Source organism: Tamandua tetradactyla, chromosome 21 (genome assembly GCF_023851605.1).
Source record: "Tamandua tetradactyla isolate mTamTet1 chromosome 21, mTamTet1.pri, whole genome shotgun sequence".
NCBI classification, from domain to species: domain Eukaryota; kingdom Metazoa; phylum Chordata; class Mammalia; order Pilosa; family Myrmecophagidae; genus Tamandua; species Tamandua tetradactyla.
The window spans coordinates 57,089,482-57,116,082 of record NC_135347.1 but is presented as its reverse complement, the minus strand read 5'-3'; the positions used below and the strand labels follow the sequence as shown (position 1 = coordinate 57,116,082).

At 36.5% G+C, this 26,601-nt stretch overlaps 1 protein-coding gene across 3 annotated transcripts in view; it reads right to left on the bottom strand.

Moving 5' to 3' along the window:
• Window positions 1-26,601, bottom strand: part of ANKRD31 (ankyrin repeat domain 31) — a 245,194-nt gene that overhangs the window by 138,355 nt on the left and 80,238 nt on the right. For all 3 annotated transcript variants that reach the window (XM_077139446.1, XM_077139447.1, XM_077139448.1), the window contains exon 10: window positions 12,534-12,689. In XM_077139446.1, coding sequence (XP_076995561.1) covers window positions 12,534-12,689 — 156 coding nt within the window. The remainder of the gene's footprint in view (window positions 1-12,533; window positions 12,690-26,601) is intronic.

The window sequence follows — 26,601 nt, the reverse complement described above, 5'->3', positions numbered from 1 at the left end:
CTATTTTAAGCAAAACATGAGCAAGGATGATCCAATGATGAATAGGATCAGCTCAGACCAAATGAAGAAAAGTTAATCCCAGCATCAACAGAGCTAGAAAGAGGTTTATTATGGACAGAGAGCCACTGCAGACCACAGAAATGGTTACATGTTACAAAAAAATAAATAAAATATAATAATTTTCTTCTCCTAAGAGTTACTCCTTCTGTATTATAAAACAACCCCTCCAAAATAAAGAGGGGAGTGCATTATACAGTAGATCTTTCTTTCCCCATTCAGCAGGTCGGGATATCCTTAAGGAGAATATTTTAATTTAATCTTCTCAGAGAAAATCTCATTAAAAATGTACAAGATTACAGATTTCCTATAAACAGAACATAATTTAACACAATTAGGGGGGAAAAGTTTTAGGATCATAACAATATGAATTATATACTTTAATGCAGCAATGCTATCAACACCCAAATAGGTATGAAGTACATTCTGTGCATTATAGCACTTAGAAATTTTGTCTCTCTCTCTTTTATATTTTTATCAGTCTCCTGCCTTGCCATTGGGTTAAACTTTTTGTCTATGTCAATCTTTCTTTTCAGTGGTAATACAGCATAGGCTCAGGAATTAGACAAAATTCCACATAAAATAAAGCCAAAGGTATTGGTCTGAGACAGTTTTAATAAAGCTTTATGAGATTTATTTTGGGTATTCAGAGTCCTTTTCAGTATACTTCTTGGCTGTCACCTCTGTTTTTGATAAGTGAGGAATTATTGCAATAGTTTTTTAAATTGTTTTTTTAACTAAACACAAAGATATCATAAATTGTAGATGAAAACATAAAGTGTAAATTTTAAGTATGAAAAGACTACTGGTCCATTATTATGGCATTTTGTTCATTTCTCACAAGCCACTTAGCCTCTTTTATTGTATCATGAAACAAATACATTTAAGCCTTCTTACTAGATATGATTTCTCTTTTTCTTTTCACAGCATCTAGCATATGGGATGCTGTATTGGTTTATTAAAGGCTTTTGGAATGCAATATACCAGAAATGAAACCGCATTTAAAAATGGAATTTATCACATTACAAAGTTTTTAGTTCTAAGGCCAGAAAAATGTTCAAACTAAGGCATCTAGGGAAAGATACTTTGACTAAAGAAAGGGCTGATGACTTTGGGGAGTTTCTCTCTCAGCTGGGAAGGCACATGGCAATGTCTGCTAGCTTTCTCTCCAGGTTTCTTCAAATGGCTTCCCCAGGGGCATTTTCTTTCTACATCTCCAAAGGTCTCTGGCTGTGTGAACTCTGAAGCTTTTTCCACAATGGTTCCCTCTTAAAGGATTACAGTAAGTGCTTGAGTGGGTGGAGACACATCTCTATGGAAAATCAACGGGTCCCACCCACAATCGGGTGGGTTATATCTCATGGAAACAACTTAATTGAAAAATCCCACCCAGCAATATTGAATGAGGATTAAAGAACATGGCTTTTCTGGGGTACACAACAGTTTCAAGCCACCACAAAGGTATACTGTAAAAGTGTGCTACATTGAACTGATATGTTACCCAGAGGTCATACACCTCTTGAATTTTAGTGAGAATAAGAACCATCTGGTCAAACCTGTTAAAATGCATATTCCTACAATCTAACACAGGAATCTTTTTATTGTGAAATATAACATATATACAAAAAAGCAATTAATTTCAAAGTACATTGTAAAAAGTAATTATAGAGCAGATTTCAGAGTTTAGTATGGGTTACAGTTCCACAATTTTAGGTTTTTCCTTCTAGCTGTTCCAAGACACTGGAAATGAAAAGAAGTATCAATATGATTGAGCAATAAAACTCATTTGTTAAATCCTCTCTTCTATCATAACTATACCCTCTCCTTTGATCTTTTCCCATTCTTTAAGGGCATTTGGGATCTGCCCATCCTAACTTTTTCATGTTGGAAAGGGCTTTTGATAATATGGGATGGGGGTTGGCATAGTTGATGTTCTGGAGAGGCTGGGCCCTCTGGGATTCAGGAACTTATCTGACCTAGGAAATCATCAGGAATTTGTATGTTTCTGTAAAGTAATCATAGTGCATGGAACTCTTGTAGAATCTCCTATAGAGCCCAAGGTGTTCTTTAAGGTTGGCAGAAATGGTTTGGGTTTGGGTTAGCAAACCATCATGGTAAATAGCAATATGTAGCTGAAGTTTGTGTAAGAGTAGCCCCCAGAATAGCCTCTTGACTATTTAAACTCTCTCAGTCACTACTATCTCATTTTGTTACAATTCATTGTTGGCCCCGTAGTGCCAGGGCCAGCCTCTTTCCTAGAATTCATATCCCACATTGCCAGGGAGACTTTCACCCCTGGATGTCATGTCCCAAGTAGGGGGAGGGTAATGATTTTAATTACAGAGTTGGGATTAGAGAGAGGCCACATCTGAGCAACAGAAAAGGTTTTCTGGAAGTAACTCTTAGGTATCACTGTAGGTAGGCTTAGCTTCTCTGCCTCAGAAATAAGTTCCATAAGAGTAAGCCTCAAGATCAAGGCTTGGCCTGTTGCCTTGGGAGTCCCTAATATCTGAGACAGTATCAGTGGTTTCCCCAGTGGTAAAGCTTGTGGTTCCATAATTTTTCTCCTATCCCTCTAGGGACTTTGCCAATCCTTTTTAATTATTTGCTCAACATAATCTGGAATGTATCTTGGCATTACATTAAGCTATACAGAATTTCAAGTCTACATTTTTATTCTGGGCTCCATGTTTTTGTGCTTTTAAATGATCTATCCAGACAAGTTGAATTAGATTTTGTGCTACAGAAAATTTAAGTTTTAAACAAAACAAACTTTTCTTCCTTTGGTCTCATACAGTAGGTGAAGTTGTAAAATACAGATAATGTCCTCCTGACCCCTTGTTTTAGTTTGCTAGCTGCTGGAATGCAATATACCAGACACAGAATGGCTTTTAAAAAGGGGAATTTAATAAATTGCTAGTTGATAGTTCTAAGGCCAAGAAAATGTCCCAATTAAAACAAGTTTATAGAAATGTCCAATCAAAGGCATCCATCCAGGGAAAGATACCTTGGTTCAAGAAGGCCAATGAAGTTAAGGTTTCTCTCTCAAGTGAGAAGGCACATGGCACACAGTCAGGGCTTCTCTCTCAGCTGGAAGGGCACATGGCGAACAGGGAATCATCCGCTAGCTTTCTTTTCTGGCTTCCTGTTTCATGAAGCTCCCCTGGAGACATTTTTCTTCTTCATTTTCAAAGGTCACTGGCTCATGGACTCTCTGCTTCATGGTGCTGCAGCATTCTCTGCTCTCTCTGAATCTCTTTCATTCTCCAAAATGTTTCCTCTTTTATAGGACTCCAGAAACTTATCAAGACCCACCCAAATGGGTAGAGACATGTCATCACCTAATCCAGCTTAACAACCACTCTTGATTAAATCACATCTCCAGGGAGATGATCTGATTACAGTTTCAAACATACAGTATTGAATAGGGATTATTCTATCTTCAAGAAATGGGACTTTGATTAAAACATGGCTTTTCTAGGGGACATACACCCTCTCAAACGAGCACACCCCTGTATTCTGATTTACATTAGTCCTGATCCGATTGGCTTCATTCTTGTCTCTAATTGAAGCCTGAACTCTTTTTCAATTTCTTTAACAGTTGTTGTATATGGTAGTGCTGATTTTCAGACCTGCAGAACTCCTACTCTGATTCTTATGTGTCATAGAGGTACCCAACATTCCAAGGAAATATCAGGTTATACATATATAGCACAGCCTTTCAAAATCTAAAAATAACAATTACAGCTCCAGACTAAATGTGACTGCTAGAAGAATTTACAATCTAGGCCCCAATTTTCTTACATTTTTTTCTAAGAGAGATCTTATAATATTTGCTGTTTTGTATGTGGCTTATTTTGCATCACATAATGTCCCCCAGGTTCATCCACCTCATTGCATACCTCTAGATTTGTTCCTTTCAGTAGCTGCACAATATTCATCATATGTATGCACCACAGTTCACCATTCTACTTCTATTTCTTCATCCATCTCCATCCATTGGGCATCATATACAACGTCCAAATCAACAATCCATATCTCTCATTATCCTCACTTAGTCGTATGATCATCAGCACTCTCAATTTTAGAAAGTTTTCATTGCTCCCAAGAGAAAAGTAACTGATGAACACACCCTCACCAAATAGAAAATCCAAACCTTCCCTTAACTCTTGTCTTCTTCCCACCCCCATGCTCCCCTGGTATGCTGTGGTACTACTGATTTCCTCCTGTTAAAAATAATGCATGCAATAGTAGTTTTCCCCTATACCTCACTATTACTTTACTCTTTGTACAAGATTCATACCTTTGAAGTAGTTCATGCAAAAACCTATTCATATCTATAGCATTAACTGGTGGGATACATGGATGTATACAAACCTTTTCAATCATGTTCACCTTCAATATGGCGATATTACTTATAGATCCACTAATGAACCACCTTCCTTTCTATCCATTCACTTACATTTAAGTTTAACTTCATTAGCTAACCATTCACCCATCTCTAGCTTCCATGTATCTCTATGTCCCTTATATTCTATAGTATAAGCCTCTGAGTTTACCTTTAGCAAGGTCATAAAAGTGAAATCATATACTACCTGTCCTCTTGTGTCTGGCTTATTTCACTCAGCATTATGTCCTCAAGGTTCATCCATTTTGTCGTATGCTTCAGGACCTCATTTCATCTTACTGCTGCATAACATTCCATCATATGTATATACCACATTTTATCAACTCATCTGTTGATGGGCAATTGGATTGTTTCCATCTCTGAGTAACCGTGAAAAACACTGCCATGAACATCAGTGTGCAAATGTCTGTTTGTGTTACTGCTTTCAGCTCTTCTAGGTATATACCAAGAACTGCTATTGCTGGGTCACAGGGCAACTTGATATTTAGTTTCCTAAGGAACTGCCAAATTGTCTTTCAAAGCAGCTGTACCATTTTACATTCCCACCAGCAGTGCATAAGTGTACCAATTTCTCCACATTCTCTCCAACACTTGTAGTTTCCTATTTAATAGCAGCCATTTTTATAGTTGTGAGATGGTATCTCATTATAGTCTTGATCTGCATTTCCCTTATAGCTAATGAAAATGAGCATCTCTTCATGTGCTTTTTAACCATCTGTATTTGCTCCTTGGAAAAATGTATATTCATGTCTTTTATAATTAGGTTGTTCGTTCTTTTGTTGTTGAGTTGTATGATTTCTTTCTATATACAGGATATTAAACCTTCATCTGATACATGATTTCCAAATATTTTCTCCCATTGTGGTTGTTGCCTCTTCACCTTTTAAAGAAAGTCTTTGAGGTACAGAAGCATTTGATTTTGAGGAGTTCCCACATATCCATTTTTAATTTCCTTGCTTGTGCTTTGTGTAAAGTTTAAGAAGCAATTTCCTATTCTAGGTCTTGAAGATGTTTCCCTATATTTTCTTGTAGGAGTTTTATGGTACTGGCTCTTATATTTAGGTCTTTAATCTACTTTGAGTTAATTTTTGTATATGGTGTAAGGTAGGGGTTATCCTTCATTCTTTGGTCTATTGATATCCAGTTCTCCTGTGCCTATTAATTTGAAAGGACTGCTTCAATAAAGGATCAGTTTGGAAAGAACTGACATCTTAACTACATTTAACCTTTCTATCCATGAGCAGGGAATATCTTTCCACCTATTTAGATCTTCTCATTTCTTTTAGCAATGTTATATAGTTTTCTGTGTACAAGTCCTTTACATCCCTGGTTAAGTCTATTTTTAGATATTTGATTCTTTTAGTTGCCATTTTGAATGCAGTTTTTTTCCTTAATTGTCACCTCAGTTAACTCATCGCTTGTGTATAGAAATATTAATCTTATGTTCTGCCACAATGCTGAATTTATTTATTAACTCAAGAAGCTTTTTCATAGATTTCTTGGGATTTTTCCAAGTATAGCATCATATCACCTGCAAATAATGGAAGTTTTACTTCTTCCTTTCTGATTTGGAGGTCTTTTATTTCTTTGTCCTGCCTGACTGCTCTACCTAGAACTTCTAGTACTACAACTTTGAATAATAGAGGGAACAGAGGGCATCCTTGTCTTACTCTCTATCTTAGTGGCTTTCAGTGTCTTACCATTGAATATGATGCTGGCGGTGGTTTTCATATATGCCTTTTATCATATTGAGGAAGTTTCCTTCGTTTCTTGCCTTTTGAAGTGTTTTTAATCAGAAAAGGATGTTGAATTCTGTTGAATGCTTTTTCAACATCAGTAGAAATGATCATCTGATTTTTTTCCTTTGATTTGTTAATGCACTGAATTACATTAATTGACTTTGTTGTGTTGAAGCAACTTTGCATTTCTGGTATAAACCCACTTGGTCGTGGTGTATAATTCTTTTAATATGTCATTGGATTCTATTTGATAGTATCTTGTTGAGGTTTTGCAACTATATTCATCAGGGAGATTGGCTTATAGTTATCCTTTCTTATGGCATCTTTACCAGATTTTGGTATTAGAGCAACTTAGGTAGTGTTCCTCTTTGCTCAATTTCTTGGAAGAGTTTGAGCAGGATTTGTGTTAATTCTTTTTGGAGTGTTTGATAAAATTTCCCTGTGAAACCATCTGGCCCTGGACTTTTCTTTGTAGGAAGATATTTGATGACTGATTGAATCTCTTAATTTGTGATTGGTTTGTTGAGATCTATTTCTTCGAGTCAGTGTAGCTTGTTCATGTGTTTCTAGGAACTTGTTCATTTCCTCTAAGTTGTCTTTGTTGGGGTATAGTTGTTCATACTATCCTCTCCTGATTACTTTCATTTCTTCAGTGTCCATGGTAATGACCCCTAGCTCATTTCTGATTGTGCTTATTTTCAGCCTTTCCCTTTTTTTTCTTCATCAGCCTAGCTAGTGGTCCATCAATTTTATTGATTTTCTTAAAGAACCACCTTTTGGTTCTATTGATTCTTTCTATTATTCCTTTGTTGTTCAATTCATTTAATTCTGCTTTAATCTTTGCTATTTCTCTTCTATTTGCTTTGGGGTTTGTTTCCTGTTCTTTTCTCTAGTTCCTCCAAGTGAGCAGTTAAGTCCTCGATTTTTGCCCTTCTTTCTTTTTTAATATAGGTATTTAGGGTGATAAATTTCCCTCTCAGCACTGCCTTAGGTGCATCCCATAAGTTCTGATATGATGTATTCTCATTTTCATTCAGTTCCAGATATTTACTAATTTCTCTAGCAATTTCTTCTTTGACCCAATGATTGTTTAAGAATGCATTAGTCTCAATATATTTGTGAAAGTTCTAGTTCTTTGGTGGTTATTGATTTCCAGCTTCATTCCATTGTGACCAGAGAAGGTACTTTGAATAATGTCAATATTTTAAAATTTATAAAGACCTGTTTTGTGACCCAGCATATGATCTATCCCAGAGAATATTCCATCAGTACTAGAGGAGAATGTATATCCTGGTGTTTGGGGGTTTAACAATCTACATATGTCTGTTGGGTATAATTCACTTATCAAATTGTTTCAGTTCTCTATTTCCTTGTTGATCCTCTGTCTGTTTGAGTGGTGTATTGAAGTCTCCCACTATTATTGCTGAAACGCCTATCACTTCCTTCAGTTTTGTCAATGGTTTGCCTCAGATACTATGGAACACCTTGATTGGGAGCATAAACATTCATGATTGTTATTTTTTCTTGGGGAATTGTCCCTTTTATTCATATGTAGTTTCCTTCCTTGTCTCTTATGACACCTCAACATTTAAAGTCTATTTTGTCTGATATTAGTGTAGCTACTCCTGTTTTCTTTTTTTATTTTGAAAAATAACATATATACAAGAAAGCAATAAATTTCAAAGCACACTGCAACAATACATTGAAAAGTAGATTCCAGAGTTTGGTATGGATTACAATTCCACAATTTTAGGTCTTTACTTCTAGCTGCTCCAAGACACCGAAGACTAAAGGAAATATCTATACAATGATTCAGCAATCGCCTCATTTGTTAAATCCTATCTTCTCTGTTATAACTCCATATTCTCCTCTGATCTTTCTCCCAATCTTTAGGGGTATTTGGGCTATGCCCATTGTAACCTTTTCATATTGGATAGGGCTGTTGATAATACAGGAAAGGGGGATGGAACTAGTCAATGTTCTGGAGACAGTGGCTTCACTGGGTTTCAGGACTTATCTGACCTAGGAACCCATCTGGAGACTGCAGATTTCTGGAAAGTAATCCCAGTGCATGGAAACTGTGTAGAATCTCAGATAAAGTCCTAGGGGTTCTTTAGGGTTGTCCTTCTTTCTTTTGGTTACAATTTGCATGGTATATCTTTTTCCATCCTTTCACTTTCAATCTATTTGTATCTATGGGTCTGCAATGAAGCTCTTGTAAGCAGCATATAGATGGATCATATTTCTTAATTCATTCTGTCAATCTGTATCTTTTAATTGGTGAATTTAGTCCATTAACATTCAAAGTTATTACTGTAAAAGCAGTTTTTTAATCTACCTATTATCCTTTAGTTTTTTCTTTTCTTTTCTTTTTTTTTTTTTTTTTGCATGATCAGGCACCAGGAATCAAACCCAGGTCTCCTGGCATGGCAGCCAAGAACTCCACCTGCTGAGCCACCATGGCCCACTATACCCTTTAGTTTTATTTGTCAGATACATATATTCTTTTGCATCTTTCTCTTTTTATTCTTTGAGTTACCCTTACTGGTATTCTTCAATTCTGTGCCCTCCTCCAGACCTCCCTCTCCTGTATTTATTTTTTCAGCCAGTAGAACTTCTTTAGTATTTCAATTGTTGACAATTTCGCTCAGCCTTTCTCTGCCTGTGAACATTTTAATCCCTCTCTCAATTTTGAAGGACAATTTGGATGGATACAGAATTCTTGGCTGGAAGCCTTTCTCTTTCATGATCTTAAATATATCATACTACTGCCTTCTTGCCTCTATGATGCCTGTTGAATAGTTCAAACACAGTCTTATATGGTTTCTCTTGTATGTGGTGAGTCGCTTTTCTCTCGCTTTCAGGATTTTCTGTTTCTCTTCAACATTTGACAGAGTGATTAGTATGTGTCTTGGAGTAGGCCTATTATGATTCGGTCTATTTGGGGTTCCTAGGGTTTCTTTGATTTGCATACTCATGTCTTTTTTTTTTTTTTTTTTTTTTAACATGGACAGGCACCGGGAATCGAACCCGGGTCCTCTGGCATCGCAGGCAAGCATTCCTGCCTGCTGAGCCACCATGGCCCGCCCATATATTCATGTCTTTTAAAAGGGTTGGGAAGCTTTTCCCCATTATCTCCTCAACTAATCTTCCTGGTGCTTTACCTTTCTCTTCTTCTGGGACACTGATGATTCTTATATTTGTGCACTTCATGTTGTTCATTATTTCCCTGAGATCCAATCAAATTTCTCCATCTTATTTTGCCATTTTTTTTCTTTTGTGCAGTCAAATTCAATTGTCCTATCCTTTAGTTCACTTGTTCTTTCTTCTGCCTCTTCAAATCTGCTGTTATGTCTCTAATATATTTTTTATTTGGTCTAAATATCTTTCACCACTGTGATATCTTCTGTTTTTCTACATATTTAGTCTGTGTCTCCTCTGGTATTTTAATTTGGTCATTAGGATGGGCTCTATCTGTCTGTATCTTTATATGCTTTTTGATTATCTGTTGACTTTGAGACATTTAATTATCTCAAAGGGTTACTTTTTTTTTTTTTACATGGGCAGGCACCGGGAATCGAACCCGAGTCCTTGGGCATGGCAGGCAATCACTCTTACCTGCTGAGCCACCGTGGCCCGCCCATCGAAGGGTTACTTTTGAAGTCGATTTCCCTCAGTCATCTAAGATTTTGTATTTGTGGAGTTGGACATGGAGTGGGGTGCATGACATGGGTTGCGACAGCACAGTGGTGGAGTCCAGCACAGGGTTAGGCACAGGGCAAGGGTGCTAAAGTACTGTCTGGGCATGTGGGGTGCAGGACACAGGGTCAAGGGGGCAGGCGCACGGGATGCAGGCTGGGATGTGACAGGGGTAGGCCTCAAGTGCAGAGGTAAGGCACAGCATGGGGAACACAGACACAGGGCACAGTGGGAGGCTGATCACAGGGGTTGTGTGGATGCACAGGTGCAGGGATGTAGGGTGCGACTAGGGGCAGGGTGTGGGTGTATACATATGCAGGGTATGGGGGTCAAGGGTTTGAGGCATGGGTGTCAGGGTCAAGGAGTACAGGGGGCAGGAGCGCTGGGGTCTGGGGGCCAGCATACAGGGTCCAGTGGGGCAGAGCATAAGTGCCTGGATGGGGAGGGTGCTGGGGTAGCAGAACTCAGGTATGCACATGCATGGGGCATGGGGAGGAGTGGCCTGGGTTTGAATGTGTGCAGGGGGGCAGGTGTGCACATGCACAGGACAGGGGGCACAGGTGGACCAGTGCATGGATATGCCTGTATGTGAGGCATGGAGGGGCAGGTCCACACATTCATGGGTGAACAGGGCACAGGGATGGTGGGGTAGGGGTGAGTGTGTACAAGGTGAAAGGGGGAGCTGGGCTGCAGGTATACATGTGTGCAGGTGGGGTGGGGGTGCTGCATGTGTAGGCTGGAGCACGTGTGCCTGCATGGCATGCAGTTGCTGTGTGTGAGGAGACAGGATGCAGAGGTGGTAGCTCTGGAGCACAGGTGTTTGAGGTATGTGTGGGTGGATGCTAGTGCTTGGGCTGCAAGTGTGTGGTGTGTGGGGCTGTGGGGGTTGGTGCACTGGTCAAGATTGGGTGTGGTGGCATGCATGGGCATGTGGGCATGGGGTGGTTAAGGGCTCCAACTTGGTTTGCTACATCATCCCCACTTCCCTGGCTATACACTCCTGAGGGCTCTGGGCCTTCATTTGGAAAGGTATGCAGTACACCCAGTGCACTAGTTATATGGTCTCTATTAGTAGCAAAAGTGTGTTTGCTGGCTTCTGGTTCCTCAAGGGAGCTCTGGGCTACTGGGGTGAAGGGGCTGATGTCCCAAGCTTGTTGTGGTGACAAGCACTCTTGGTGCAGTCTCTTGTCCCCAGTGGAGTCCCAATGGAGTCAACTCATCTGGTTCTCTGCATCTCAATTCCTCAGATTTTTCATCCAGGACCTCCCTATGTAGTGTATAAGATTCTTCTCGGGTCATTTGCACCCTGGAACCACTGTCATGGTCCTTTTTTGGTCACTTCTCTAGCTGTTCCTTGGGGAGGGGTGAATTCAATCTATCCTATCTGCCATCTTCCTGGAAATTCAACATAGGCATTTTCAGTGTGTGTGTGTGTGTGTATGTGTGTATTCGGGGGGTATGACAGGATGGTAGCATATAAAACAAGTTTTGCAGGTAATTTTGATAGAAATGATTGGTACACAAGCTTTTAGAAACACTGCTCTGTACAATTCTTTGGGATATAGGCAGAAAGTAAAGATCTGAACTAAGATGCAAACTGAGAAGGAGAAGTAGAGAACAAGAAAGTTCAAAAGGCCTTGAAAATATGGTAAAGATAAGGAAGGATTTATGAAGGTTACAGAAGTGCCTGGGTCAGTGAAGAAAAGGTTTACATTAGCCAGCTGACGACAAGTAATAAACAGTCACCGAGGAAGTTAAAGTTGGCACAGTAAAGGACCTAATGAAGAGACGTGTTAAGCTTCAGAAATCCATACAGTTAAAGTTGGCTGCAGGTATACCTATCTACTCCTGCACTTAAGGACCAGACCATGGGTACTAAGAGAGAGAGCCACATATCTCTCAAAATCAAGGAACAAGTGTTTGAACTAGGAAATAAGTATTCAAGATTAAGTGTTATAAGTCCATGGTGGTTGATCTGGGTATGATTTTAAATAATAGTCTGCTAAAACCCTGATTGCAGCATAAACCCAGGCCTTGATAAAGTAAGTACTGGGAGTGTACTTGTAATAAATGGCCTGTCCACAGATTGTGATATGCAATCTCTGCACACTGGAAGACTTATTGCGTTGTTATATAAATTAAGTATAGGAACAATGGAAAATAGCTGGATATCTAAAAGCACCATCAGGCTGGCTAAGTGTGGTTAAGTGCCTTAAGTACTTAAGTGCTTTAAATAATCACTTCTCTCTTTTGCAGAAGGTGTCAGGCTCCTCCTCCAAAAGGACAACTCTTTTTGAGTTCCTTGTCCCGAACCTACTTTATCTCATATTCTATTCTCCATTTTCCTCATCATTGCTTCTACTATACATCTACCATTTTATCATCAATTTATTCCTGTAGTTCAGTGTACCATCAGCCTCTTCCAGTTTTTCAGCTCACTTTTCCTCCATAGATCGCTATATTCAAGGTTGACAAGTAAGGATGACCATGCAAAGCCAGACCCAGGAAACACCCTTCTGTATATAATGCCATGGTACATGGCACACCAAGTAGGTCTCAGGCAGGCATAATCTCTGAAGGAGAACTGCAATGCTCTTCTCCCTTACCACCCTGCTATGTTGCCCACTTACCAGCATAACTTGGCTGATTTACATTTCCACCATTTTTTATATAATGATGAACAAGGTCAGAGTCGTTGTACAGAACAGCCTTATACAGTAAGTTCTCTCCAAAAATGTTTCTACGGTTAATGCTAGAAAGAGATATTTTGCTCATCTTCCTTTTACCTGAAATGAGGGAATGAACAGAAGAAAACAAAAACAAAAATTGATCCTTATTTGAAAATCAAGAGAAATACAGGTAACAGTTTGAGTCTACTCAATACTCTGGAAGGGAAGTATATTACGAAAGAGCACTTTCTTTGTTAACCTAGATGTAATGATATCTACATACAAAAAAGGGGGAAAGAGACAAATGTCATTAGTTAAAATACATCTGTAGTAAATTAAAATCATGATAAGGAGTTTATGTTGATTGAAACCCCATGAAAGGTGCATAGATGAAAAGACTAACAGATTATTTTCTTTAAAGTTCTGGTGAAAATGATTATTTATAATGATATATAATATTAAATTAATCAAATTTTATAATACCAAAAGTGTCTTATTAAAATCATAAAGAAAAAATCGCAAAAACATATAAAGAAGAAAGAAAAATAAACTCCAGCAAGACCAGAAAATTGAATGCTGGATTTTCCTTCTTTGTTAATATTAACTGTCATGAAATTAAATAAACAACCATAAACTCCATCTGTGCACTAGTTTTGATTCCTAACCCACAAAATGCACAATTAAAATAATTTTTCCTGAAGATGTATACCAACTATCAAGTCTCTATTGTGCTCCTGTAATATTGAGACACCTCACTGAGATGCTCCAGGTCCTATGAATTTTTGTGGACAGTACTCATTTGATTTTCCCAAACTTCAGAATAGCTTTGATAGCTTTTCCAATTTTGACCTAGCTAACCTGTCCCATCCTAAAATCTCACAAAGGTAACAGTACTGCAGAAGCTTTCTTTTTTTTCTTTTTCTTTTTCTTTTTTTTTTTGCAGAAGCTTTCTTAATGGAACACAATTCAACTGTTCTGCCTTTTATTTGACTCCAAATACAGTAATACAAACCAACTATTTAACATTTTGAACCTAACTCAGACTACAAAGTATTCTACTCCTGCCAAATAAGTTGTACATTTACAAAGAATCAACAGTCTTTACTCTCAAATCTATCTGTGCCAGTTGTACTTGGCCGTTGTTATTTGTAATTCATCTGAAATAAAAATTACGAGGCAAAGAAAATAAAATTTTTTAATGAAAACAGTTACAGAAGACAGCCCCTTCCAGCCAAAATTAACTGCCATGATTTGCCCTCTCATTGTAAACAATTAGAAAACTAGACAAAATATACAGGGGAAATCCCTATTTTCAGACATTGGAGAACAGGTAGTTTAAATTTATGACCCTTGATTGAAGGGAACCAAATGAGGTAAGTCCGTTCTTTATCACCTCTGCTTTCATACGGAGGCACTCCCCAGATTATACTCTAGGAGGGGGAGCCAAAGCATATCAAGATGATCCTGCTGATCTAAGGAGACACAGATTAGTATTTGGGGAGGCAATAGTTGCCTAGAATTTTCAGAGCAGGGCACCAAAGATGAGGGAGTAAAGGTACCAGAAATCTATGTAAGAGGCTCCTTGAGTTATAATCTGAATACAAAACTGCCTATGTACAGAGTAAGTCTCCTCAAACCTAGGGAATAAAGTTACCAAGTATAAATTAGCAATTGATACTTGTGTTTTGCCAGCCTTAGGGAACAGATCCTGAATTGTCTTGTTTTAGTAGCAGGGAAGAACTAGTAAAGACTGCTCTAGACCTACCTAAAAAGTTTTAAAAATAAGTGTTGAAAGAATCAAGCTGATATTCAAGTAAGTAATTTGTGTGTCAAAACAAGATTCAACAACTATTTTTTTTAATTTCAAAAGCATTTTGTTGCATATACATATCTAATTGTCCCAGCACTATGTATTTTAAAAAGCCATTGTTTCTGCACTACATTTTCTTTGTGCCTTGTCAAAATTCAACTGTCAATACTTGTGTTGGTTTATTTCTGGACTCTTTTAATCCATTCCATCAATCTATTTGTCCACCTTGATGTCGATGTCATGTTGTTTTTATTAGTCCACCTATATAATAATTCTTTCTTTATTGGAGAAGTTGTAGGTTACAAAAATACAGAGTTTCTATATAAATCCCTTAATCCCAGAGTTTCCCCTATTAACCTTTTACACTAGTGTGTTACCTTTGTTACAATGCATGCAAGAATGTTATTATAGTTGTAGTATTAACAATATTCCATAGTTTATAATAGAGTTAACTAAGGGTTATTGTATAATAACCCTACAGTTTGTAAACAAAAATTTATCCTCTTTTTTGGAGAAGTTGTGGATTTACAGAACAAATATGCATAAAATACAGGATTTCCATATACCACCCTATTATTAACACATTGCATTGGCATGGTACATTTGATTGATGAAAGCACATTTTAATCATTGTACTACTAAAAAAATTTTTTACTATAGAAGTTTTTAGGATTACAGAAAATTCATGCATAAAACTCAGAACTCTCATATAACACCCTATTATTAACACCTTACATTAGTGTGGTACATTTATCATTCATGAAAGAATATTTTTATAGTTCAACTAAATATAGTGCATCATTTATAATACAGTTCACTGTGCCATACAGTCCTGTTTTAAAATTTTCTTTATTCTAGTAACATATATACACCCTAAAGTTTCCTCTTTTAGCCACATTAAAATATTTAATTCAGTGCTGTTAATTTGCACACAATTTTGTCCTATCATTAACACCATCCATTTCCAAAACTTTTCTATCCTCCTTAATTTTGATGAAGTCCCCTTTGCCTATATTTTTCTTTTGTTGCTCATGCTTTTGGTGCAAAATCTAAGAGACCAGTACCTAGCACAAGGTCCTTCTGTGCTTCTCTATGTTTTCTGCTAGGAGTTTTATAGTTTTGGTTCTTATACTTAGGTACTTGATCCATTTTGACTTAATTTTTTTATATGGTGTGAAGTAGGGGACCACTTTCATAGTTGTGCATATGGATAGCCAGTTCAATCAGCATCATTTGTTCAAGAGATTCTTTTTTCTGCATTGATCAGAGTTGGCACCCTTGTCGATAAATGTGAGGGTCTATTTCTGAACTCTTAATTTGATTCCACTTGTCTATTCCTCTGTCCTTATGCTGTACCATGCTGTTTTGCTTGTTATAGCTTCATAAAAAGTTTTAAAATAAGGAACAGTAAGTCTCCCAATGTCTTTTTTTCAGGATGGCTGTTTTAGTTTGCTAAACTTGACAGAATTCAATACACCAGAAATGAATTGGCTTTTCTTTTTTTTTTTTTTTTTGTATTCTGTATGGTGGGAGTCACATTTTAGTCTTTTTCCACATGAGTATCCTGTTATTGCAGCACCATTTGTTGATATTTTTGGGTGTGTGTGTGCATGGGCTGGGAATCAAACCCAGGTCTCCAGCATGGCAGGTGAGAATTCTACCACTGAACTACCTTTGCATCCCCTGGATTGGCTTTTTTTGTGTGTTTTTTTAAACATGCGCAGGCACCAGGAGTCGAATCCAGGTCTCTGGCATGGCAGGCGAAAACTCTGTTACTGAGTCACTGCTGCCTGCCCTGGATTGGCTTTTATAAAGGAGATTTATTTAGCTACAAATTTACATTTTCTTGGAGGAAAAGCAGCTGGCTTTTATCTGGGTTCCTATCACAGGCACGCATGCTAATTTTCTCTCCCAGCTTCTGGTTTCAAATAGTTTCCCCTGGGGTGTTTCCTTCCTACATTTCCAAAAGTCCAGGTCTGTGTCAACTCTGAGCACTTCTGAATTCTCCTTTTAAGCCTCCAGATGATTAGATTAAACATCACTCATTGTGGGGGGCATTCCCCTTAGCTGACTGCAGATGTAATCAACCACAGGTGAAACCAACACACTGATGATTAAGCCCACAGCAACTCAACAACTGGGCACCACTACCTGGCCAAGTTGACATCTGAACCTATCACAATAACTTTGTCTATTTGATCTCCCCACCCTTCCATAAAAATTTGATGATTGGTTTTTCTATTTCTGCAAAGAAGACTGTGAGAATTTTGATTGGGACTGCATTAAACCTGTAAATTGCTTTGGATAGACCTGCTATGTTACTATTTACTCTTACTGTGCATAAACATGAAATGTACTTTCATTTATTTAGATCTTCTTTGATCATTCTTAGCATTGTTAGGTCATTTTCTGTATACAAGTGCCTTATATCTTTGGTTAGATTTATTCCTGGATATTAAATTCTTTATTTTCCATTGTAAATGGTATTTTTCTTTGATTTCTTCATAGAAACAACTGATTTTTTTGGTATTGATCATGTACCCTGTCAAGTTCCTGAATTCATTTATTATCACAGTAGCTTTCTTGTGGATTTTTCAGGATTTTCTACATATACGATCAATGCCATCTACTAATAGGGGATATTTTACGTCTTTCAACTTCGATTCCTTTTACTTCTCTCTCTCTTTTTTCTTTTTGCCTAATTTGCTTTGTCTAGAACTTCAGGAACATGTTGAACACAGTGGTAGCAATAGGCATTCTTGTCTGCTCCAGATCTTAGAAGGAAAGTATTCAGTCTTTTACCATTAAGTATGATGGTAAGTGTGGGCTTTTCATATACAGCCCTTATCAGGCTGAGGAAGTTTTCTTCAATTTCTAGTTTTCTGTTTTTATCAAGAATGGATGCTGGATTTTGTCACATGCCTTTTCTGCATCAATTGAGATGATCATGTGTTTTTTAAACCTTCATTCTACTAATGTGATGTACTACATTATTTTCTTATGTTGGACCATCCTTGCATACCTGGGATAAAACCTATTGGATCAAGATGTACAATTTTTTTCATGTGCTGCTGGATTAGATTTCTTAGTATTTAACTGAGGATTTTTGTATCTATATTCATGAGAGATAAGTCTGTAATTTTTTTCTTGTGTTGTTACCAACTGTCTTTGGTACTAGGGTGATGTTGGCCTATGGAATTAGTTAGGTAGTTGCACTGGTTTGAAGCTGTTATGTACCTCATAAAAGGCCATGTTCTCTTAATCCATCCCTGTGTGGGGTAGGCCTGTTGCTGGGTAGGACCTTCTGGTTAGGTTGTTTCCATGGAGATGTGACCCAGCCCATTAAAGATGGGTGTTAGTCCCTTTACTGGAGTCCTCTATGAGAAGATAAAATACAGATGAAACTCAGAGAGCTCAGAGACATTAAGAGAAAAATATGCAGAGACAACTAGAGAGAACCATTGAAACCAGAACCTGAAGAGAAGGACCAGCAGATGGCACCATGTGCTTCTCATATAAAAGAGAAACCCTGGATGCCAGCAGCCTTTCCTCAGAGAAGGTGTTTTTCTTTTTATGCCTTAATTTGGAAATTTCATGACTTAGAACTGTAGATTTGTAATCTAATAAATCCCTATTGAAAATTGAGTAGATTAAAATACTAGTAATCAATGAAAGGGAGTGGTAAAGGATATAGAAAAAAATAGGGGGAACAAAGGTTAAAATATATTGGGTAGATGGAAATACCAGTGGTCAATGAGAGGGCGGGGTAAGGGGTATGGTATGAGTTTTTTCTTTTTTCTTTTTATTTCTTTTTCTGGAGTGATGCAAATGTTCTAAGAAATGATCATGGTGACAAATATACAACTATATGATGATATTGTGAGCCATTGATTATACACCACATATGGAATGTTCATATGTTAAGAATGTTCATGTTTGAATGTTGTTTTGTTTGGTCAATAAAAATTTTTTTAAAATCCCTATTGAAAAAGCCAACCCATTTCTCATATATCGCATTCTGGCAGCTTTAGCAAACCAAAATAGTGTTCCTACTTCATTTCTTTGGTAGAGTTTCAGAAGAATTGGTGTTATTTCTTCTTGGAATGTTTGATGGCATTCACCTGTGAATCCTTCTGGTCTTAGGCTTTTCTGTGTTGGGAGGTTTTTAATGACTGATTCAATTTCTTTACTTCTAATCAGTCTGTTGAGGTCTTCTCTTTCTTCTAAAATCAACATAGTTTGTGTGTTTCTAGGAGTTTGTTCATTTCATCTAGGTTGTCTATTTGTTGGCATACAGTAGTTCATAGTATCCTCTTATGATCCTTCTGTAAGGATCCTATTTCTGTAAGGTCAGTCATAATGTACACCTCATTTCTGATTTTATTTGCCTCCTCTCATTTTTTTCTTTGTCAGACCAGCTAAAAAGTTTGTCAATTTTATTGATCTTTTCAAAGAAATAACTTTTAGGCTTGTAAATGCTCTCTATTTTTATTAGTTTTTGGATTTAAATATTTTATTCACAGAAACAACAAATACACTTAGAACCACCAAAAATGGATATCTTAATTAGTTTATCCATAACCATGCTTAAATAAAGTATCAATAATCATTGTAAAACCTGTGCTTGTATAGGTTTCATAAACCCATTTAAAATTAAGAAAAACAAGGAAAAATCTGCAAATACAGGTATCAGAATTTTTTCTAAATATTAAAAGTTAACTTAATTACCATTTATTAGCTTTCAAAACTGTAGAAGTTCTCAAAATATCAAGTAGAAAGCTATTACAAATATAATGGATTAAATAATATGACCTATCTACATGCTGTTCAAAAGAAACTTATCTTAGACCCAAGGATACAAACAGATTGAAAGTGTAAGGTTGGAAATAGATGTCCTATGCAAGCCGTAACCAAAAGAAAGCACAAGTACCTATAGTAATATTAGATAAAATAGATTTTAAATGCTATGCTTTTAAACAAATATAAACTTTGCTACAGTAACGACCTATGTTACTAAACATTTTCAAATTTTTGATTACAGGGAAATATAGGTGGAAATGCTTTTACAATTAACACATGAAAATCTGAACACCAAAAATGGATATCTTGGTTAGCTTATTCATAGCCACGTCAAATAAAATATAATTATTGTAAAGCCTGTGTTTATATGGTAAGTTTCATAAGCCAATTTAAAATTAGATAAACAAGGAAAAAAACTACAGATACAGACATCAGAATTTCTTGAATTCTAAATATCGAAGTCTAATTTAAATATTATTGATTAGCTATCAAAACTGTGTACATTCTCAAAATATCAAGTAGAAAGTTATTAGAAACACCAACTTTGCTATAGTAATGAACTATGTTATGTAACATTCTCAAGTTTTTGAGGAAAATACAAAGATACAAATGTTTTTACAATTAATATATGAAAATCATATCTCATGATAGGATAGCATTTAAAATCTATTTTATCTAATATTACTATAGCTACTTGTGCTTTCTTTTGGTTATGGCTTGCATAGGACATCTATTTCCAACCTTACACTTTCAATCTGTTTGTATCCTTGGGTCTAAGATAATTTTCTTTTGAACAGCATGTAGATAGGTCATATTATTTAATCGATTCTATCAATCTGAGTCTTTTAATTAGTGAGTTCAGTCCATTAACATTCAAAATTATTACTGGAAAAGCAGTCCTTGGGTTTAGCATCTTATCCTATTGCTTTTATTTGTCAGATCTATATAGTCTTTTCCCTCTCTCACTTTTTATTCTTTAAGTTACACTTGCTAATAACCTTTAATTATGTACCCTCCTCCAGAGCTCCTTATCTAGTCCTTTTTTCAGTCAATAGCACTCCCGTTAATATTTCTTGTAAGGCAGGTGTCCTGTTGGCAAATTCTCATAGCTGTTGTTTATCTGTGAATATTTTAATCTCTCCCTCAATTTTGCAGGATAAAGTTTTCTTGGGTGGAAGTCTTTTCACTCAGTATTTTAAATACGTCATACTACTGCCTTCTTGTCTCCAAGATGCCTACTGAGTAATCTGAGCTTAGTCTTACACAGCTTTTCTTGCTACTTTCATGACTTTTTGCTTCTCTTCAAGATTTGACATTCTGATAAGTAAATGTCTTGGAGTAAGGCTATTTAGATTTATTCTATTTAGGATTCATTAGGCTTGTTTGGTTTTGATATTTATGTCTTTTATAAGGGTTTTTACCCCCATTATCTCTTCAACTAGCCTTCCTATCCCTTTACTCTTCTCTTTCCCTCTGGGACACCAATAATTCTCATATTTGTATGCTTCATGTTGTGTCTATCATTTCCCTGAGATCAAGCTGCATTTTTCCATCTTTTTTGCCATTTGGTTTTTGAACGTTGAAGTTCATTTGTCATATCTTCTAATTTGCTTATTCTTTCTCCTGTCTCTTGAAATCTACTGTTGTCTCAAATAGGTTTCAAATTTGATCTACAGTATCTTTCAACCCTGTGGTGTCAGTTATTGTTCTATTTATTCTTTCAAATTCTTCTTTATGTTCCTCTAGTGTCTTCTTGATACCCTTTATATCATTATGAACAACTTTAAGTAGTGGCTCCAAAATCTGAGTCCCGTCAGATGATTTGGTCATTTGGCTGAGCCACATCTGCCTCTTCTTTAGGCTCCCCCAGTATGTTCTTGATGTCTTTTACATCATTCTGAACAAGCTTAATCAGCTGATCCAAATTCTATGTCCCCTCAGGTGATTTCATTTGGTCATCTGGCTGAACCACATCTGCCTAGTCCTTCACATGCTTTATGAACTTCTCTTGTGGACAGGGGCATTTTAATGTCTTAATAAAGTTATTTTGCAGATATTTCCGTTCCATGTCTAAGATTTTGTATCTACTTGCATTAGCTTTGAAGGTCCCCTTTTGGATTTGGTTTGTCAGTATTTACCCATGAGACCAAGACCTAGTTTCGAGTGGGGGCAGGGGTGGCATTCTAGATAGGGCTTTGTTTGAGAGCTAGGTAGACAGGCAATTTGTCAGACTGGAGTTTCCTCTTCTTCCCATCAGATGGCATTCTTTTTTTTTTTTATTATTAATTAAAAAAAAGAATTAACAAAACAATTAGAAATCATTCCATTCTACATGTACAATCAGTAATTCTTAATAACATCACATAGTTGCATATTCATCATTTCTTAGTACATTTGCATCGATTTAGAAAAAGAAATAAAAAGACAACAGAATAAGAATTAAAACAATAATAGAAAGAAAAAAAAAACAAAAAACCTATACCTCACATGCAGCTTCATTCAGTGTTTTAACATAACTGCATTACAATTGGGTAGTATTGTGCTGTCCATTTCTGAGCCTTTATATCCAGTCCCGTTGTACAGTCTGTATCCCCTCAGCTCCAATTACCCCTTCTCTTTTTTTTTTTTTTAATTAACGGAAAAAAAGAAATTAACCCAACATTTAGAAATCATACCATTCTACATATGCAATCAGTAATTCTTAACATCATCACATAGATGCATGATCATCATTACTTAGTACATTTGCATCGGTTTAGAAGAACTAGCAACATAACCGAAAAAGATATAGAATGTTAATATAGAGAAAAAAATAAAAGTAATAATAGTAAAATCAAAACAAAACAAAACAAAACAAAACAAAAACCTATAGCTCAGATGCAGCTTCATTCAGTGTTTTAACATGATTACTTTACAATTAGGTATTATTGTGCTGTCCATTTTTGAGTTTTTGTATCTAGTCCTGTTACACCGTCTGTATCCCTTCAACTCCAATTGCCCATTATCTTACCCTGTTTCTACCTCCTGCTGGACTCTGTTACCAATGACATATTCCAAATTTATTCTCGAACGTCCGTTCACAAAATTGGGACCATACAGTATTTGCCCTTTAGTTCTTGGCTAGACTCACTCAGCATAATGTGCTCTAGGTCCATCCATGCTATTACATGCTTCATAAGTTTATCCTATCTTAAAGCTGCATAGTATTCCATCGTATGTATATGCCACAGTTTGTTTAGCCACTCTTCTGTTGATGGAGACTTCGGCTGTTTCCATCTCTTTGCAATTGTAAATAACGCTGCTATAAACATTGGTGTGCAAATATCCGTTTGTGTCTTTGCCCTTAAGTCCTTTGAGTAGATTCCCAGCAAGGGTATTGCTGGGTCGTATGGCAATTCTATATTCAGCTTTTTGAGGAACCGCCAAGCTGCCTTCCACAGTGGTTGCACCATTTGACATTCCCACCAACAGTGGATAAGTGTGCCTCTTTCTCCACATCCTCTCCAGCACTTGTCATTTTCTGTTTTGTTGATAATGGCCATTCTGGTGGGTGTGAGATGATATCTCATTGTGGTTTTGATTTGCATTTCTCTAATGGCCAGGGACATTGAGCATCTCTTCATGTGCCTTTTGGCCATTTGTATTTCCTCTTCTGATAGGTGTCTGTTCAAGTCTTTTTCCCATTTTGTAATTGGGTTGGCTGTCTTTTTGTTGTTGAGATGAACAATCTCTTTATAAATTCTGGATACTAGACCTTTATCTGATATATCATTTCCAAATATTGTCTCCCACTGTGTAGGCTGTCTTTCTACTTTCTTGATGAAGTTCTTTGATGCACAAAAGTGTTTAATTTTGAGGAGCTCCCATTTATTTATTTCCTTCTTCAGTGTTCTTGCTTTAGGTTTAAGGTCCATAAAACCGCCTCCAGTTGTAAGATTCATAAGATATCTCCCTACATTTTCCTCTAACTGTTTTATGGTCTTAGACCTAATGTTTAGATCTTTGATCCATTTTGAGTTAACTTTTGTATAGGGTGTGAGAGATGGGTCTTCTTTCATTCTTTTGCATATGGATATCCAGTTCTCTAGGCACCATTTATTGAAGAGACTGTTCTGTCCCAGGTGAGTTGGCTTGACTGCCTTATCAAAGATCAAATGTCCATAGATGAGAGGGTCTATATCTGAGCACTCTATTCGATTCCATTGGTCGATATATCTATCTTTATGCCAATACCATGCTGTTTTGACCACTGTGGCTTCATAATATGCCTTAAAGTCAGGCAGTGCGAGACCTCCAGCTTCGTTTTTTTTCCTCAAGATGTTTTTAGCAATTCGGGGCACCCTGCCCTTCCAGATAAATTTGCTTATTGGTTTTTCTATTTCTGAAAAATAAGTTGTTGGGATTTTGATTGGTATTGCATTGAATCTGTAAATCAATTTAGGTAGGATTGACATCTTAACTATATTTAGTCTTCCAATCCATGAACACGGTATGCCCTTCCATCTATTTAGGTCTTCTGTGATTTCTTTTAACAGTTTCTTGTACTTTTCTTTATATAGGTTTTTTGTCTCTTTAGTTAAATTTATTCCTAGGTATTTTATTCTTTTAGTTGCAATTGTAAATGGGATTCGTTTCTTGATTTCCCCCTCAGTTTGTACATTACTAGTGTATAGAAATGCTACAGATTTTTGAATGTTGATCTTGTAACCTGCTACTTTGCTGTACTCATTTATTAGCTCTAGTAGTTTTGTTGTGGATTTTCCCAGGTTTTCGACGTATAGTATCATATCGTCTGCAAACAGTGATAGTTTTACTTCTTCCTTTCCAATTTTGATGCCTTGTATTTCTTTTTCTTGTCTAATTGCTCTGGCTAGAACCTCCAACATGATGTTGAATAATAGTGGTGATAATGGACATCCTTGTCTTGTTCCTGATCTTAGTGGGAAAGTTTTCAATTTTTCCCCATTGAAGATAATATTAGCTGTGGGTTTTTCATATATTTCCTCTATCATTTTAAGGAAGTTCCTTGTATTCCTATCCTTTGAAGTGTTTTCAACAGGAAAGGATGTTGAATCTTGTCAAATGCCTTCTCTGCATCAATTGAGATGATCATGTGATTTTTCTGCTTTGATTTGTTGATATGGTGTATTACATTAATTGATTTTCTTATGTTGAACCATCCTTGCATACCTGGGATGAATCCTACTTGGTCATGATGTATAATTCTTTTAATGTGTTGTTGGATACGATTTGCTAGAATTTTATTGAGGATTTTTGCATCTATATTCATTAGAGAGATTGGTCTGTAGTTTTCTTTTTTTGTAATATCTTTGCCTGGTTTTGGTATGAGGGTGATGTTGGCTTCATAGAATGAATTAGGTAGTTTTCCCTCCACTTCGATTTTTTGGAAGAGTTTGAGGAGAACTGGTACTAATTCTTTCTGGAACGTTTGGTAGAATTCACATGTGAAGCCATCTGGTCCTGGACTTTTCTTTTTAGGAAGATTTTGAATGACTAATTCAATTTCTTTACTTGTGATTGGTTTGTTGAGGTCATCTATTTCTTCTTGAGTCAAAGTTGGTTGTTCATGTCTTTCCAGGAACCCGTCCATTTCATCTAAATTGTTGTATTTATTAGTGTAAAGTTGTTCATAGTATCCTGTTATTACCTCCTTTATTTCTGTGAGGTCAGTAGTTATGTCTCCTCTTCCATTTCTGATCTTATTTATTTGCATCCTCTCTCTTCTTCTTTTTGTCAATCTTGATAAGGGCCCATCAATCTTATTGATTTTCTCATAGAACCAACTTCTGGTCTTATTGATTTTCTCTATTGTTTTCATGTTTTCAATTTCATTTATTTCTGCTCTGATCTTTGTTATTTCTTTCCTTTTGCTTGCTTTGGGATTAGTTTGCTGTTCTTTCTCCAGTTCTTCCAAGTGAACAGTTAATTCCTGCATTTTTGCCTTTTCTTCTTTTCTAATATAGGCATTTAGGGCAATAAATTTCCCTCTTAGCACTGCCTTTGCTGCATCCCATAAGTTTTGATATGTTATGTTTTCATTTTCATTTGCCTCGAGGTATTTACTAATTTCTCTTGCAATTTCTTCCTTGACCTACTCGTTGTTTAAGAGTGTGTTGTTGAGCCTCCACGTATTTGTGAATTTTCTGGCATTCCGCCTATTATTGATTTCCAACTTCATTCCTTTATGATCCGAGAAAGTGTTGTGTATGATTTCAATCTTTTTAAATTTATTAAGACTTGCTTTGTGACCCAGCATATGGTCTATCTTTGAGAATGATCCATGAGCACTTGAGAAAAAGGTGTATCCTGCTGTTGTGGGATTTAATGTCCTATAAATGTCTGTTAAGTCTAACTCATTTATAGTAATATTCAGATTCTCTATTTCTTTATTGATCCTCTGTCTAGATGTTCTGTCCATTGAAGAGAGTGGGGAATTGAAATCTCCAACTATTATGGTATTTGTGTCTATTTCCCTTTTCAGTGTTTGCAGTGTATTCCTCACGTATTTTGGGGCATTCTGGTTCGGTGCGTAAATATTTATGATTGTTATGTCTTCTTGTTTAATTGTTCCTTTTATTAGTATATAGTGTCTTTTTTGTCTCTTTTAACTGTTTTACATTTGAAGTCTAACTTGTTGGATATTAGTATAGCCACTCCTGCTATTTTCTGGTTGTTATTTGCATGAAATATCTTTTCCCAACCTTTCACTTTCAACCTATGTTTATCTTTGGGTCTAAGATGTGTTTCCTGTAGACAGCATATAGAAGGATCCTGTTTTTTAATCCTTTCTGCCAGTCTATGTCTTTTGATTGGGGAATTCAGTCCATTAACATTTAGTGTTATTTGGATAATATTTTCCTCTACCATTTTGCCTTTTTTATTATATATATCATATCTGACTTTCCTTCTTTCTACACTCTTCTCCATACCTCTCTCTTATGTCTTTTCGGTTCTGACTCTAGTGCTCCCTTTAGTATTTCTTGCAGAGCTGGTCCCTTGGTCACAAATTCTCTCAGTGACTTTTTGTCTGAGAATGTTTTAATTTCTCCCTCATTTTTGAAGGACAATTTTGCTGGATATAGGGGTCTTGGTTGGCAGTTTTTCTCTTTTAGTAATTTAAATATATCATCCCACTGTCTTATAGCCTCCACGGTTTTTGCTGAGAAATCTACACATAGTCTTATTGGGTTTCCCTTGTATGTGATGGATTGTTTTTCTCTCGCTGCTTTCCAGATCCTCTCTTTCTCTTTGACCTCTGACATTCTAACTAGTAAGTGTCTTGGAGAACGCCTATTTGGGTCTAATCTCTTTGGGGTGCACTGCACTTCTTGGATCTGTAATTTTAGGTCTTTCATAAGAGTTGGGAAATTTTCAGTGACAATTTCTTCCATTAGTTTT